Raw genomic sequence first — 17,472 nt, forward strand, 5'->3', positions numbered from 1 at the left:
TGGGTGTCAGAGAAAATGTAAGGAGTAAAAAGTAGATTATTTTATTTACGAATGTAGTAAAAGTTGCCAAAAATATAAATGGTAATATACAGGAACGACACCCCACCCCCCAAAAAATAGTACTTTATAGTAATTTTTACTTAAGTACTTTACACCACTGCACCCCTACTTCCCGCGGCTATGGGCCTGGGTAAGGCCAGTATGTCATAAATATGCCAATTTACTATAAAATATTCATCATTCTGGTTGTGTCGGTTCAGTCTCCGTCTTTATTTTATTTTGATCATAGTTGTAATTTATTTTATGGCTAAACATTTTTGTAAAGTGCATTCGAATGGTTGACTTGGCTACTGGCAGACTTGGCTACAGCAATTGGCCAACTAGTGGACTTTTGGGCAGTTTTGTAGCGTTTTTCATCTGCGTTATGTTTTGCTCCGGTATCCATGGAGACCAAACTGCCACTAGTCAGCCAGCCAGTGATTGTGAACCTTCTGCCTACTAGTAGGTCAGTAGTGACCTCCCGTTTTGATTCATATCCTCGGATTTCTGATGACTGTTCTCTATTGTATAGACTGATTGGGTTCTGCATGGGGAGAGCGAGGCTAGCTAGCTACTTCTATCGTCGATGAGGGACAATCGTGACCATTTCCAGACCATAATCAGTACAGGGGAAGAGTGTCGGCAGATGCTCACATGGACGGGCATGCCGCTGCTCCTCTCTACGGCGGGGCATGTCTTTTGATGAACTATTATCGGGCAAGTCTGAGACATAACTATAAGACTGCCCAGAACGCTGTTTTGGAGCCTGATGATCGCTGATCTACTCTTTTGTTAAGCGTTAGATGTGAAATCCAAGTATGCTATGTAAGTAGGCTATGCAAGTTGGCTATGTCTGCCATGTTTTATAGTCCTGTTTGTTGTTCTAAGATGATCATTGTGCCTGTGATCTGTTTGGAGCATACCGTTTTGAAGATCTAAAGAATGTCTCTCTTCCTGCCACCCTTCTAGAACATGCCCAATGTGAGGGACCATGATGCATCAGTTTACCTTCGTCTCCAAGGTGACGCCCTCTCCGTGGGGGGTTACGAACAGAACCCGGTCTTCTGGGACAAGGTATTGTGTGTGTGTGTGTGTGTGTGTGTGTGTGTGTGTGTGTTTTCACTGTGTTGACATACTGTGAATGGGATGTCATTGGTGTTTGTGACACAGGAGGTTGGTGGCACCTTCATTGGGGGGAACGGGGATGGGTTTGTAAGGATGACTGGAGCAGAATGGGTGGAATGGTATCAAACACACGGTTTCCATGGTTTCCAGGTGTTTGATGCCATTCCATTTGCTCCGTTACAGCCATTTATTATGCACCGTCCTCCCCTCAGCAGCCTCCTGTAGTTTGTGTGTATTGGGTTGTGTACTATACGGGTGCTTGTGTGAGTGATTCTGTGTACAGTATTTGACCTCTCTCTGTGAGAATCTTTATGTTTGTGTGGTTGTCCATGTGTGTTTGCTTATATTGCGCGCTGCAGTGAAGCTCGCAGAGAGGCATGCTGCTTGTCTATGTCTCACTTTCACAGGCCAGTTAATTGCCATGCTCTGTTCCTCTGGCGTGTCAGTGGATTGTTGTATCCGCTCCCTACTCACACAGCCTGAGGAGAAGCTCCAGCAGGATGTGCACAGATAAGCGCACACACACACACACACACACACACACACTCATTACTTCACCAGCCGCTGAGTGTCTGTGGCTCTCTTTCCCCTTTACCGCACTTTTATTCCCTCTCTTGCTCACTTTTAGCTAGGGGGTATGCAGCCTTATGAGGTTACAGCAGGACACAGATTGAGATCTGAGTGTTTTGTGTTGGTCTAGCTGGAGTGTCGTGTTCTGTCGGCGCACACTGGCTCTGACCGGCTCAATGTCAATATGTCCTCCTCACTCCTCTCTGTGGCGCGTGCTCAGTTGGTGTGGTTCCTGTTCAGTCTGCAGGTACCGTACTAAATGTGCTTTTTAGTCACACACACCAGCCAGAATCGCCTCTGACCCCCAACTCTGAAGCCGGAGACCACGTCACACAAGTCCGTTTAACATTCACATCCAGCCAAACAATTCAACAGCGCTAAATTACCTAACACCTCAACCCGGATAAAGGAGCGTTTTTGTCCTTTCCACTCTGTCAGCACGAGCTTTCAAGAGTTGGAAACGAAGCGAGAAAAGGAAAATGCATTTAGTACAGAGAGGGAGAAGCTGGGTCTGTGGATCAATATGTTAGAGAAGTTTAGGAGAAGTTGAAAGTTTAATCTGGTGTTGGGAGCTCCCTAGGGGCCAGGCCTCGACTGGTAATGAGGGGCTGTTGTGACGGAAAATCACTGTGTGCGTACGTGCATTCTTGCGGGAAAAGGTCACAGTTACTTCGCTGGCCCTGCAGCCTCCCAACCTTTTTTTCTTTAAATCTTGATCCCCGTCTTCTCTTTACAGCATCAGTTCCTCCACTGTGGCATATGCACACTGTTTCATGTGTTCAGCATTTCCCTGCTGAGTGCTCTGCATCATCTCTCTCGCTCTCTCTCTGTCTGTTTGTGACATTTGAAAGATGGGTTGAACTGTGTGTGTGTGTGTGTGTGCTTCCATAACTGTTCACCGATGTGTACTAAATGTTTGCGAAAGCCGTGTCTTGTTGAAGATGGCACAAGTGCAGCGCAGCATTGTTGTGTCCTTGGTTGAGTTGATGTGTCCTTGTTAACAACCTCCTCCCAGCTGCCCACTGCACTGATGCTAGGAAACACTTTCACCACCGATTAAATCTATGATAATAAGCATTTTTCTACAGCTGGCCATGCTTTCCACCTGGCTACCCCTACCCCGGCCAACAGCTCTGCACCCCCTGCCGCAACTTGCCCAAGCCCCCCTCCCTGCTTCTCCTTCACCCAAATCCAGACAGCTGATGTTCTGAAAGAGCTGCAAAATCTGTATCTCTACAAATCAGCTGGGCAAGACAATCTGGACTCTCTCTTTCTAAAATGATCTGCCGAAATTGTTACAACCCCTATTACTGTTCAACACACTTTTGTATCGTCTGAGATCCCCAAAGATTGGGAAGCTGCCGCGGTCATCCCCCTCTTCAAAGGGGGAGACACTCTAGACCCAAACTGTTATAGACCTATATCCATCCTGCCCTGCCTTTCTACAATATTCGAAAGCCAAGTTAACGAACAGATCACCGACCATTTTGAATCCCACCATATCTTCTCCACTATGCAATCTGGTTTCCGAGCTGGTCATGGGTGCATTTCAGCCACGTTCAAGGTCCTAAACGATATCATAACCGCCATCGATAAAAGACATTACTGTGCAGCCGTCTTCATCGACTTGGCCAAGGCTTTCAACTCTATCAATCACCGCATTCTTATCGGCAGACTCAATAGCCTTGGTTTCTCAAATGACTGCCTCGCCTGGTTCACCAACTACTTCTCACATAGGCCTGTTGTCCGGACCTCTGGCAGTCTTTATGGGGGTGTCACAGGGTTAAATTCTCGGGCCGACTCTCTTCTCTGTATATATCAATGATGTCGCTTTTGCTGCTGGTGATTCTCTGATCCACCTCTACGCAGGCGACACCATTCTGTATACTTCTGGCCCTTCTTTGGACACTGTGTTAACAAACCTCCAAACGAGCTTCAATGCCATACAACACTCATTCTGTGGCCTCCAACTTCTTTTAAATGCAAATAAAACTAAATGCATGCTCTTCAAACGATTGCTGCCCGCACCCACCCGCCCATTATCACTACTCTGGACGATTCTGACTTAGAATATGTGGACTACAAATACCTAGGTGTCTGGTTAGACTGTAAACTCTCCTTCCAGATTCACATTAAGCATCTCCAATCCAAAATAAATCTAGAAATTGGAGTATGCCCAGGAGTATGCCCAGGCGTTGTAGGGAGGTCATACAGGCACGTGGAGGCCACACACACTACTGAGCCTCATTTTGACTTGTTTTAAGGACATTACATCAAAGTTGGATCAGCCTGTAGTGTGGTTTTCCACTTTAATTTTGAGTGTGACTCTAAATCCAGACCTCCATGGGTTGATTAAATTTGATTTCCATTGATCATTTTTGTGTGATTTTGTTGTCAGCACATTCAACTATGTAAAGAAAAAAGTATTTAATAAGAAAATTTAATTCATTCAGATCTAAGATGTGTTATTTTAGTGTTCCCTTTATTTTTTTGAGCAGTGTATACATATCCCACTTAAGATGCTCCTCCTTCTCTCCAATCCTTACATCTTATGCTTCCGCAGGAAGAGGGTAGTAAACCTTTATTGCTCCCTTCAGGGGAGCTGACCTCATCTCCTGACCTCACTGCCTCTTCCTTCTAGTCCACAGATGTCCATCTGCCTCCCCTTTAGCAATCCCCTGAGCTCCTTCCGGCCACCCAGCACATTTCCACAGCCACTCTTGTCTTTCTGCAGATCTCACTCCTTAATATGCTATGCGTCTGATCTGTCATGTCTTTTCATATCTCAATGTTCAAAATGTCGACTCCAACACAGGTGTCAGATAAGTTTGGTTGAGTAAACACTGTATTGGTTGTTGTCCTTGTGTTGCAGGTGTCTGATATGTTTGGTCGAGTGAACACTGTTTTGGTTGTTGTCCTTGTGTTGCAGGTGTCTGATAAGTTTGGTCGAGTGAACACTGTTTTGGTTGTTGTCCTTGTGTTGCAGGTGTCTGATAAGTTTGCTTTCAGCCTGTTTGACCTGGACTGGGATGTGTTCATGCAGCACATAGAGGGAGCTATCAACAGAGTCCCTGCTCTGGAGCAGACTGGCATCAAATCCACTGTCTGTGGACCAGGTATGGACATGCAATACACACACCCACTATGGTTCCCACTCCCGTAATAACTCCCTCAGTCAGTCGTTTCCAGTGCCCTCAGAAAGTATTCACTACCCTCGACTTTTACCACATTTTTGTTGTGTTACAGCCTGCATTTTAAAATGGGTTAAATTGAGATTTTGGCACTGACTACTCACACAACCACACAGTGTCAAAGTGGAATGATGTTTTTAGGAATTTTCCCACATGAATAACACATGAAATGCTGAAATGTCTTGAGACAATAAGTATTCAACCCCTTTTGTAATGGCAAGCCTACGTAAGTTCAGGAGTCAAAATCTGCTTAACAAGTCAAATCAAATAAAATTTATTTATATAGCCCTTCGTACATCAGCTGATATCTCAAAGTGCTGTACAGAAACCCAGCCTGAAACCCCAAACAAGTCACATAATCAGTTTCGTAGACTCACTCTGTGTGCAATAATGGTGTTTAATAAGATGATTTTGGAATGACTACCTCATCTCTGTGCCCCAGACATGTTGTACAGTTATCTGTAAGGTCCCTTAGTCGAGCAGTGAATTTAAAACACAGATTCAACCACAAAGACGAGGGAGTTTTCCAATGCCTCACAAAGAAGGGCATCTATTGGTAGATGATGATGATGATGATGAAGCAGACATTGAATCTCCCTTTGAGCATGGTGTTGTGTCTTTGGCATCATTAAAGTGAAGACTGTTATTTTATCAAATCAATTCTCTGTAATTATTATTATGTGATTAAACTAATCATGTAATTGTAATTAACTAGGAAGTCGGGGCACCAAGGGAAATCTTCAGATTACGAAGTTATAATTGTCCTGATACAACTCTTCAGATATTTGACTATCTAATCAATTAGTCTTCTAATTAATGAATTATTCTTTACCTCATGTTAATCTCATTCCAAACGTTGTAAATTGTTGGTTATCTGCACGAACCCAGCCTTCACTATGAATCATCCATACATCAATTGTCTTAATCATTTATTTACTAACTAACTAACAAGGAAATGATAGGGGATGTTCCCTAGTGGGCTAAGCCGATATGATGGCTTGGTGGACAAAGGGAAGTGGGTGTGGACTGAGAATGGCGGGAAAGACAAAATGAGTCACCACACAGTTGATAATTATATTCATTGAAATGCTAATCCTTTGCACTCACTCATTCGGGATTAATTGCAATAAATATATATATATTTTCGCCCAGTGTGTCATCGTGATCTCTGTTGGGATCGTCCGTCCTGTTGGAGAGTCAGTTCATCATCGTCTCTCTCTCTGCTTCCGTTGTCTTTCGTTGTTAGAATGGATACTTCAGAGTACCATTCAGAAATGCTCTTATAGTGTAGATGTTGTCTGTCTTCGCATCCCAGGTTGACATAATTTCTAGCTGCAGACTAATAATTAGTATCTAAGATTTGCTCTTATTCTGTCGGGATCGATCGTCTCAGAGTTGAACCATTTCCCGCCGTGTAGCCAATGTGCCACGTGGTATGGTTAGGAATTCCACAACCATTCCAACCTTCGCTTATACTGAGGTTTTTGTGGTCTGAACTCAACCTGCGCCCATCGAGGTACACGTGGTCTGAAGAGGATTTCTTCAGGTGGGTTTTTTATTCATAACAGTAGAAAAGGGTTGTTCCATGATGCCAGATCATTTAGGAGTTCGCCATGTGAAATCCTTTGATCTCGCTGTCTCTTTCTGCATGGCCATGGGGGGAGAGTCTCCTCCAGGAATTTATGACTTGAGATAACAGAACCTGGGTGTAGGAGGGATCATGACAATGATGAAGTTAATAATTACACTTTGGTTGGTTTATCAATGCACCCAGTCACTACAAAGATACAGGTGTCCTTCCTAACTCAGTTGCCGGAGAGGAAGGACACCGCTCAGGGATTTCACTGTAAAACAGACACTGGGAGACACATTCACCTTTCAGCAGGACAATCACCTTAAACACAAAGCCAAATACAGTTAATTCTAAAAGTGTTCAGACCCCTTCACTTTTCCACATTTTGTTACATTACAGCCTTTTTCTTGTGGATTTAAATAAATTATTTTCCTCATCAATCTACACACAGTACCCCATAATGACAAAGTGAAAACAGGTTTTTAGAAATAAAAAAACAAACAAGTACCTTATTTACATACGTATTCAGACCCTTTGCCATGAGACTCAAAATTGAGCTCAGATGCATTTACTTTGATCATCCTTGAGATGTTTCTACAACTTGATTGGAGTCCACCTGTGGTAAATTCAATTGATTGTACATGATTTGGAAAGGTACACACCTGTCTATATAAGGTCCCACAGTTGACAGTGCATGTCAGAGCAAAAACCAAGCCATGAGGTTGAAGAAATTGTCAGTAGAGCTCCGAGACAGGATTGTGTCGAGGCACAGATCTGGGGAAGGGTACCAAAAAGTGTCTGCGGCATTGAAGGTCCCCAAGAACACAGTGGCCTCCATTCTTAAATGGAAGAGGTTTTGAACCACCAAGACTCTTCCTAGAGCTGGCTGCTTGGCCAAACTGCAATCGGGGGAGAAGGGCCTTGGTCAGGGAGGTTACCAAGAACCCGATGGTCACTCTGACAGAGCTCCAGAGTTCCTCTGTGGAGAAGGGAGAAACTTCCAGCAGGACAAGAAACTCTGCAGCACTCCACCAATCAGGCCTTTACGGTAAAGTGGCCAGACAGAAGCCACTTACCAGTAAAAGGCACATGACAGCCCTCATGGAGTTTGCCAAAAGGCACCTAAATGACTCTCAGACCATGAGAAACAAGATTCTCCGGTCTGATGAAACGAAGATTGAACTCTTTGGCCTGAATGCCAAGTGTCACATCTGGAGGAAACCTGGTACCACTCATCACCTGGCCAATATTATCCCTACGGTGAAGCATGGTGGTGGCAGCATCATGCTGTTGGGATATTTTTCAGCGGCAGGTACTGGGAGACTAGTCAGGATCAAGGGAAAGGTGAATGGAGCAAAGCACAGAGAGCTCTTTGTGCTCAGGTCATCATACTGGGGCAAAGGTTCACCTTTTAACAGGGCAACGACCCTAAGCACACGTCCCAAAGCCACTCCTGCATTGTCTTGGCTAAGTCTCTGAATGTCCTTGAGTGGCCCCACCAGAGCCCGGACTTAAACCTGATTGAACATATCTGGAGAGACCTGAAAATAGCTGTGCTTGAGAGGATCTGCAGAGAAGAATGGGAGAAACTCCCCAAATACAGGTGTGCCAATCCCACCGTCACACCCAAAAATATTTGAGGCTGTAATTGCTGCCAAGGTGCTTCAACAAAGTACTGAGTAAAGGGTCTGAATACTTATGTAAATGTGATATTTCCATTTTTAAAATATTTTTTAATACATTTGCTAAAAATTATTATGGTGTGTTGTCTAGATTGATGAAGTGTGGGGAAACAATTTAATCAATTTTAGAAGAAGGCTGTACCATAACAAAAAGTGAAGGGGTTTAAATACTTTCCGAATGCGCTGTATACACTGGAGTTACTTACCAAGACGACATTGAATGTTACCGAGTGGCCTAGATCAAGTTTTGACTAAAATCGACTCTGAAGTCTATGGCAAGACTTGAAAGTAACTATCTAGCAATAACAAATAAGTTGACAGCACTCGATAGACTAAATAAATAATCATGTGCAAACGTTTCACAGTCCAGATGTGCAAAGCTCTTAGATTTACCCAGACAGACTCACAGCTGTAATCACTGCAAAGGTGATTTATAATATGTATTTTCTCAGGGGTGTGAATAATTATGTAAACAAGATTTCTGCATGTCATTTTCAATCAATTTGAACAAAAACTACAATTGAATGCATTTAAATCAGGCTGTAACACAACAAAATGTGCATATCTGAAGGCACTGTATTACAATTCAATTAATTACGACACTCCTAAAACACACTTCTTTGCTGTACAACATTCTTTCACACACAATTACCAACACTGACAGACATCAATACTCATTTAATATATAGTCCTTCACAGATGGAGAGATGTGGAAAATATATTTTATATCATTTAATCCCCCCCTACAGTTTTTAATGATTTGTCTGCGTCCATTCTGTGCTGTGGCAGCCAACCCCAATAGGTCCCCCTTTGTCATATTTGTATTCCTCATCTCTGTGGCCTCTCATTTGGATTAGTGTTGACCTTTTACCGTAGTCTGGTGACTTGGGGCAGACGGTACCTGAACTGATCGAGGTTGGTTTCTCTGAGACTGGAGGATATCACTGCTCCAGGCCCGTTGCCTGTGAGAGGCTTGAGTCTATGTGACTCCAGGGAATACTGTCTGATATAAGAGCTGACAGGTGTGAAACGTTGTGACTTTCTCTCTTGGGAAGAGAGGTGACAGACTGGTAAGAGACTGACTGTCTGGTGGTCTCACCTCTAGTGGTAGACGGGGTCTCCGGGCATGCGCACTCACACTTAAGCTCCCTTGTTGTCTGGATGGTCTGTCGGCTTGTCCCTCGCGCGCTCTGTCTCTCTTTCGCTCCATCCTTCTGTATTTCTGTCAATGGTTGGATTTTAATCGATGGCGACCAGTGTTTAATTAGCGTCTGTTAGAATCATGCTAGTTCGTTAACGGTCATCTGTCTGGTCCTGACTCACTGGAAATGGACATGATGAGAGGATGCCAGCAGATACCCGTAGACTTTGCCATTGCGCTAATGCTAGTTAGCTTTTGTGCTGGACACAGACATTAAAAATGGTATCCACGAGTTCATCTGACTCTGGGGAAGTAGATAATTAAAGGGCCTCCATTGTCAAAATCCCAAAGTATCCCTTTAAATGTTTTTAACGTTTAAACATACACTCCCTCAGTGCACGTCTGTGTTCATGTGCGCTCCTTGTGGACCTCTGCCTTTTTAGACTAACTGATGAGCTTGTGTGCGTGCGTGCGCCCTTTTTAATGCGCTTGTGTGTAGTACGTGTGCGTTTTCGACGAGCCTCCTAATGCATGTCCAAAATACAAAATGTATGTTGTGTTTTTAAGACGGTGTGGCTGCTAACTCCCCAGCGAGAGGGTCGTGTATCTCGCCACCACAAAACAAACACAAGCCTGTTATCTCAACTGTGTTTTTGTTTGTTAGTGGCGAATGAATGCCTTTTATAGGCACTTACACGTCTCCCTAGAGAGGCCAGTGTAGATGTGACGTCTACCTCCAGACTTGATTTTACAACAGGCATACGTGTTTATTTTTTTCTTAAGGGGTCCAAGTGAAATCTGACCTTGTGGGAAGCCCAAAAAGGACTAGTAGAGCAATGAGTGGGAAAGTCACTGATTTTTGGTAAAGGTACCTTTTTTAGTTTGAGGAGCTGTGCATAAGCTGCGACGCTATTCTGCCTTGTTCTGTTCCGGGAGACTCCCTACTTATTGGAGAGGCGAGCTCTGTGTGCTCTTGTACTTCATTACTCATCCCCCCGTGTGTAATAATGGCAAAGGTGTGTTCCGATCTCCCGTCTCTCTTTCCTTACCCTCTTAACTCTCTCGCTCTCGCTTGATTTGATCCCTCACTCGCGTGATAAGATGGAGCTCGTAGTAGAGTAGCGTTCGGCTCTACTAGCTGAGAGTGGAGAAGACATGTTTATGGGGGTGGTAATACTTCTTTGTAATTAGATGGACAAATGCCTTGTCCTCCGCATTGTGATTGGATTAGACTCTGGAGACTGTAGATATTCACACTGTGGTGACCAGAGCCATACAGTATCAGTCAAAAGTTTGGACACCTACTGTACTCATTCCAGGGTTTTTCTTTATTTTGACTTTTTTCTAGAGGGGAATAGTAGTGAAGACATAAAAACTAACACATAGGGAATCATGTAGTAACCAAAATAAAAATGTTAAACAAATCCAAATATACTTGAAATTCTTCAAATTAGCCACCCTTTGCTTTGACAGTCTTGCACACTCTTGGCATTCTCTCAACCAGCTTCATGAGGTAGTCACCTGGAATGTATTTCAATTAACAGGTGTGCCTTGTTAAAAGTTCATTTGTGAAATTTCTTTCCTCAATGCGTTTGAGCCAATCAGTTGTGTTGTGACAAGGTAGGCATGGCATACAGACGCTTGCCCTATTTGGTAAAAGACCAAGTCCATATTTTGGAAAGAACAGATCAAATAAGCAAAGAGAAACGACCGTCCATCACTTTAAGACATGAAGGTCAGTCAATTGGAAAATGTCAAGAACTTTGAAAGTTTCTTCAAGTGCAGTCGCAAAAACCACCAAGCGCTATGATGAAACTGGCTCTGAGGACCACCATAGGAAAGGAAGACCCAGAGTTACCTCTGCTGCAGAGGATAAGTTCATTAGAGAGTTACCAGCCTCAGAAATTGCAGCTCAAATAAATGTTTCACAGAGTTAAAGTAACAGAAACCTCTCAACATCAACTATTCAGAGTAGACTGCGTGAATCAGGCCTTCATGGTCGAATTGCTGCAAAGAAACCACTACTAAAGGACACCAATAAAAAGAAGAGATTTGCTTGGGCCAAGAAACACGCGCAATGGACATTTGACCGGTGGTCCGACATTTGACCGGTGGAGTCCAAATTTGAGATTTTTGGTTCCAACCACTGTGTCTTTGTTGAGACGCAGAGTAGGTGAACGGATAAGCTCTGCATGTGTGGTTCCCACCGTGAAGCATGGAGGAGGAGGTGTGATGGTGCTTTACTGGGAACACTGTCTGTGATTTATATAGAATTCAAGGCACACTTAACCAGCATGGCTATCACAGCATTCTGCAGCGATACTCCATCCCATTTGGTTTGCACTCAGTGTGACGATAATTCGTTTTTCAACAGGACAATGACCCAACACACATCTAGGCTGTGTAAGGGCTATTTGACCAAGAAGGAGAATGATAGAGTGCTGCATCCGATGACCCAACCTCAAATTGAGATGGTTTGGGATGAGTTGGACCGCAGAGTGAAGGAAAAGCAGCCAACAAGTGCTCAGCATATGTGGGAACTCCTTCAAGACTGTTGGAAAAGCATTCCTCATGAAACTGTTTATGAGAATGCCAAGAGTTTGCAAAGCTGTCATCAAGGCAAAGGGTGACTACTTTGAAGAATCTAAAATATATTTGGATTATTTTAACACTTTTTTTGGTTACTACATGATTCCATATGTGTTATTTCATGGTGTTGGTGTCTTCGCTATTATTCTACAATGAAGAAAATAGTAAAAATAAAGAAAAACCATTGAATGAATAGGTGGGCCCAAATGTTTGACTGGTACTGTATATACATCTCTGTACTGTACATGGCTCTGATGGTGGTTCAGAATGGATGGAATGTTCCCTTAACACTACGTGCATCGTTTTTACCCAGAATCATTCACAGCGGACCACAAGCCCCTGATGGGTGAGGCTCCAGAGGTCAGGGGATTCTTCCTGGGCTGCGGGTTCAACAGTGCAGGTGAGTGACTAATGTTATTTATACATACATACATACATACATACATACATACATACATACATACATACATTTAATTGACTGTAATATTATACATACACACAGTCAATTAAATAGAGCAGTGAGTGGCAAAGTAAATCAATTCTAATAAATTCCTTATTAGGCAAACCCGACAGCACAATTTTCTTTTTTTTACAGATACATACATACATACATACATACATACATACATTTTACGGTTAGATATATACATACATTTTACGGTTAGATATATACATACATTTTACGGTTAGATATATACATACATTTTACGGTTAGATATATACATACATTTTACGGTTAGATATATACATACATTTTACGGTTAGATATATACATACATTTTACGGATAGATATATACATACATTTTACGGATAGATATATACATACATTTTACGGATAGATATATACATACATTTTACGGATAGATATATACATACATTTTACGGATAGATATATACATACATTTTACGGATAGATATATACATACATTTTACGGATAGATAGAAACATACATTTTACGGATAGATATATACATACATTTTACGGATAGATATATACATACATTTTACGGATAGATATATACATACATTTTACGGATAGATATATACATACATTTTACGGATAGATATATACATACATTTTACGGATAGATATATACATACATTTTACGGATAGATATATACATACATTTTACGGATAGATATATACATACATTTTACGGATAGATATATACATACATTTTACGGATAGATAGAAACATACATTTTACGGATAGATAGAAACATACATTTTACGGATAGATAGAAACATACATTTTACGGATAGATATATACATACATTTTACGGATAGATAGAAACATACATTTTACGGATAGATATATACATACATTTTACGGATAGATATATATACATACATTTTACGGATAGATATATATACATACATTTTACGGTTAGATATATATACATACATTTTACGGATAGATATATATACATACATTTTACGGATAGATATATACATACATTTTACGGTTAGATATATACATACATTTTACGGATAGATAGAAACATACATTTTACGGATAGATATATACATACATTTTACGGTTAGATATATACATACATTTTACGGATAGATATATACATACATTTTACGGTTAGATATATACATACATTTTACGGATAGATATATACATACATTTTACGGATAGATAGAAACATACATTTTACGGATAGATATATACATACATTTTACGGTTAGATATATACATACATTTTACGGATAGATATATACATACATTTTACGGATAGATATATACATACATTTTACGGATAGATATATACATACATTTTACGGATAGATATATACATACATTTTACGGATAGATATATACATACATTTATACATTTTACGGTTAGATATATACATACATTTTACGGATAGATATATACATACATTTTACGGTTAGATATATACATACATTTTACGGATAGATATATACATACATTTATACATTTTACGGATAGATATATACATACATTTATACATTTTACGGATAGATATATACATACATTTTACGGATAGATATATACATACATTTTACGGATAGATATATACATACATTTTACGGATAGATATATACATACATTTTACGGATAGATATATACATACATTTTACGGTTAGATATATACATACATTTATACATTTTACGGATAGATATATACATACATTTTACGGATAGATATATACATACATTTTACGGTTAGATATATACATACATTTATACATTTTACGGATAGATATATACATACATTTTACGGTTAGATATATACATACATTTTACGGATAGATATATACATACATTTTACGGATAGATATATACATACATTTTACGGATAGATATATACATACATTTATACATTTTACGGATAGATATATACATACATTTTACGGATAGATATATACATACATTTTACGGATAGATATATACATACATTTTACGGATAGATATATACATACATTTTACGGATAGATATATACATACATTTTACGGATAGATATATACATACATTTTACGGTTAGATATATACATACATTTATACATTTTACGGATAGATATATATACATACATTTTACGGATAGATATATACATACATTTATACATTTTACGGATAGATATATACATACATTTTACGGTTAGATATATACATACATTTATACATTTTACGGATAGATATATACATACATTTTACGGCTAGATATATACATACATTTTACGGATAGATAGAAACATACATAGTGCAGGTGAGTATTGGAGGAACCCAAAAAATATTTCTCTATTTCCGTACAGTCCACAGAAATGTGTCTTTTTGCTTTTAACCCAAAACCCCAGGACACGCACAGACACAGGGGTTGAATGTACATGGTCAGAGGGAGGAATGGATGTTGGTGGGTATATGGGATGTACATGGTCAGAGGGAGGAGTGGATGTTGGTGGGTATATGGGATGTACATGGTCAGAGGAAGGAGTGGATGTTGGTGGGTATATGGGATGTACATGGTCAGAGGGAGGAGTGGATGTTGGTGGGTAAATGGGATGTACATGGTCAGAGGGAGGAGTGGATGTTGGTGGGTATATGGGATGTACATGGTCAGAGGGAGGAGTGGATGTTGGTGGGTATATGGGATGCACATGGTCAGAGGGAGGAGTGGATGTTGGTGGGTATATGGGATGCACATGGTCAGAGGGAGGAGTGGATGTTGGTGGGTATATGGGCTGCACATGGTCAGAGGGAGGAGTGGATGTTGGTGGGTATATGGGATGCACATGGTCAGAGGGAGGAGTGGATGTTGGTGGGTATATGGGATGTACATGTCATGGATGTAGGTTACAGCTGTTTAAACCTTCATGGAACCACCATATGCTTGCCAGCACACGCCAAAACAGACTAACTTATAGTGAACCCAAACTACGTGTACACACACACACACACACACACACACACACACACACACACACACACACACACACACACACACACTCTCTCCATCAATGGTTATCTTAAGGCCGCTGTGGTTACAGTGGTGTGTAGAGACATAGGACAGAGTGCAGGGATGAGTGAAGAGAGGCCTGCCTCGCTGCACCACACCGATAGGGGCTGTAACTCTCTCCACTCCCCACGGAGTCCAGAGAGACCACACACACACACACACACACACACACGGGCACTCCTGTCACACTTCAATAGTCCACCCCCCCCCCACACCCTCACATATCAGTGCATCATGGGAGGTTAAACGAACCCTGTTTATGGCAGATCAGGTACTTCCACCACCAGCTACGTTCTCAGTGCTGCTGCCTGCTCTGTTCTGTTTCTCTCCCTCTCCTCTCTCGCTTTCTCTGAGGTAATGCAAAAAATGTCATGCCTCTCCCTTGCGTCCCACTCCTCGCCCTCCTCCTCTCTCTCACACACACACACACACACACAGTACCGCTCTGGCTGTGTCTGAATCATTTGCACACTTAACACATAGCATGTGTCCCAAATGACACTGTATTCCCTTTCTAGTGCACTACTTTTGACCAGGGCCCTTAGGGAATTGGGTGCCATTTGGAACGCACAAATGGCCTTTTTGCCCGCTGGCTCAGCTGGGGATTCATATATTTCTATACATCTCACTCACTCACACACACAATAGCCTTCCTTTTACCAGGAGCCTTTTAAAGAGGGGGGAAGATGGAAGTGGGGAGGAGAAAGACTGAGTGGGACAGAGAAATAGACTGGCGGGGACAGAAATAGATTGAGAAGGGAGAGAACAGAAGACAGAGCGTAGCGAGCGGTGTGAAAGACGCTGAACCCGGAGGCAGCAGACGACCGTGGCATAGTGGTTCTCGTGCTCTGTCCTCCTAGTGTTGTGCTGATGTGTCCCTGAATACGTCCCCAACGCTGGGTCACTCCTGCACCCATTACCCTCCATGTGTCACCTTCCTCTTCTCCCCCACAACCGGCTGTAGCTGTGTCACCTTCCCCCTCTCCTCTGTTCTCCATTTTACCTTCCCCCACTCATTTTTAAATTGTCATTTTGTAGACACTTTTATCCAGAACGACTTACGTGAGCAATTAGAGTTAAGTGCGTTTCTGAAGGGCACATTGACAGATATTTCACTCAGTCGGCTCAGGGATTTGAACCTGCCCTTAACCACTAGGCGATCTCCCCCCCCTCTCTTCTCTGTGTCACCTTCCCCCTTTCCCCTCCCTACCAGCTGTGGCCCAATACCAAATAATCCCCTAAACCCTGCAACCTCTGCACTCGTCGATTTCAGGTGCAATCAATCTGGTAGTAGCTCCACATTGCCCTCTGATAGGCTGGTTTCCCCCATGTTGCCTATACCAATCCAATCCTCTCAGATTTCCACAAGTGTTTTCAGGGGATGATTTGGGATTGGGTCACTGTCTGTGTGTCCCCAAGGCCAGGTCACTAGTTCTGCCCCCCCCCAATAATTCTGATTGGGTTTCACCTTTCCTCTCTCATCTGCACTGATCTCTAATGACAAAGCATCATGACAGGCCAGATGGGAAAGAAAACGTCCTGTCTATGTATATTGGTGCAGATGAAGGAAAGGAGATGGAGGAAGAGAAGTAGACTGGATTAGACGGTAGATTACACACCGAAATTGTTGCAGTTCCACTTCTCATGGTTGGAAGGGTGGAGCGAAACACCAGTCTCAACGTCAACAGTGAAGAGGCGACTCTGGGACGCTGACCTTCTAGGTAGAGTTGCAAAGAAAAAGCCATATCTCAGACTGGCCAATAAAAATGAAATATAAAGATGGGAAAAAGAATAGAGACACTGGACAGAGGAACTCTGCCTAGAAGGTCAGCATCCCGGAGTCGCCGCTTCACTGTTGACATTGAGACTGGTGTTTTGTGGGTACTATTTAATGAAGCTGCCAGTTGAGGACTTGTGAGGCTTCTGTTTCTCAAACTAGACACTCTAATGTGCTTGTCCTCTTGCTCAGTTGTGCCCCGGGGCCTCCCACTCCTTTCTATTCTGGTTAGAGCCAGTTTGCGCTGTTCTGTGAAGGGAGTAGTACACAGCGTTGTACGAGCTCTTTAGTTTCT

General features: G+C 42.0%; 1 protein-coding gene and 1 long non-coding RNA gene across 3 annotated transcripts in view; one reads left to right on the plus strand and one right to left on the minus strand.

The window, feature by feature from the left end:
- sardh (sarcosine dehydrogenase) overlaps window positions 1-17,472 on the plus strand; it is a 122,794-nt gene that overhangs the window by 25,670 nt on the left and 79,652 nt on the right. For both annotated transcript variants that reach the window (XM_036977676.2, XM_090235019.1), the window contains exons 8-10: window positions 1,009-1,113; window positions 4,721-4,850; window positions 12,224-12,310. In XM_036977676.2, the coding sequence (XP_036833571.1) occupies window positions 1,009-1,113; window positions 4,721-4,850; window positions 12,224-12,310 (322 nt within the window). The remainder of the gene's footprint in view (window positions 1-1,008; window positions 1,114-4,720; window positions 4,851-12,223; window positions 12,311-17,472) is intronic.
- The window catches only part of LOC149983299 (uncharacterized), a 57,264-nt gene that overhangs the window by 178 nt on the left and 39,614 nt on the right, over window positions 1-17,472 (minus strand). The gene's annotated exons all lie outside the window — the stretch shown is intronic.

This window comes from Oncorhynchus mykiss, chromosome 5 (assembly GCF_057628025.1).
Source record: "Oncorhynchus mykiss isolate SJ-2025 chromosome 5, ASM5762802v1, whole genome shotgun sequence".
Taxonomy (NCBI): domain Eukaryota; kingdom Metazoa; phylum Chordata; class Actinopteri; order Salmoniformes; family Salmonidae; genus Oncorhynchus; species Oncorhynchus mykiss.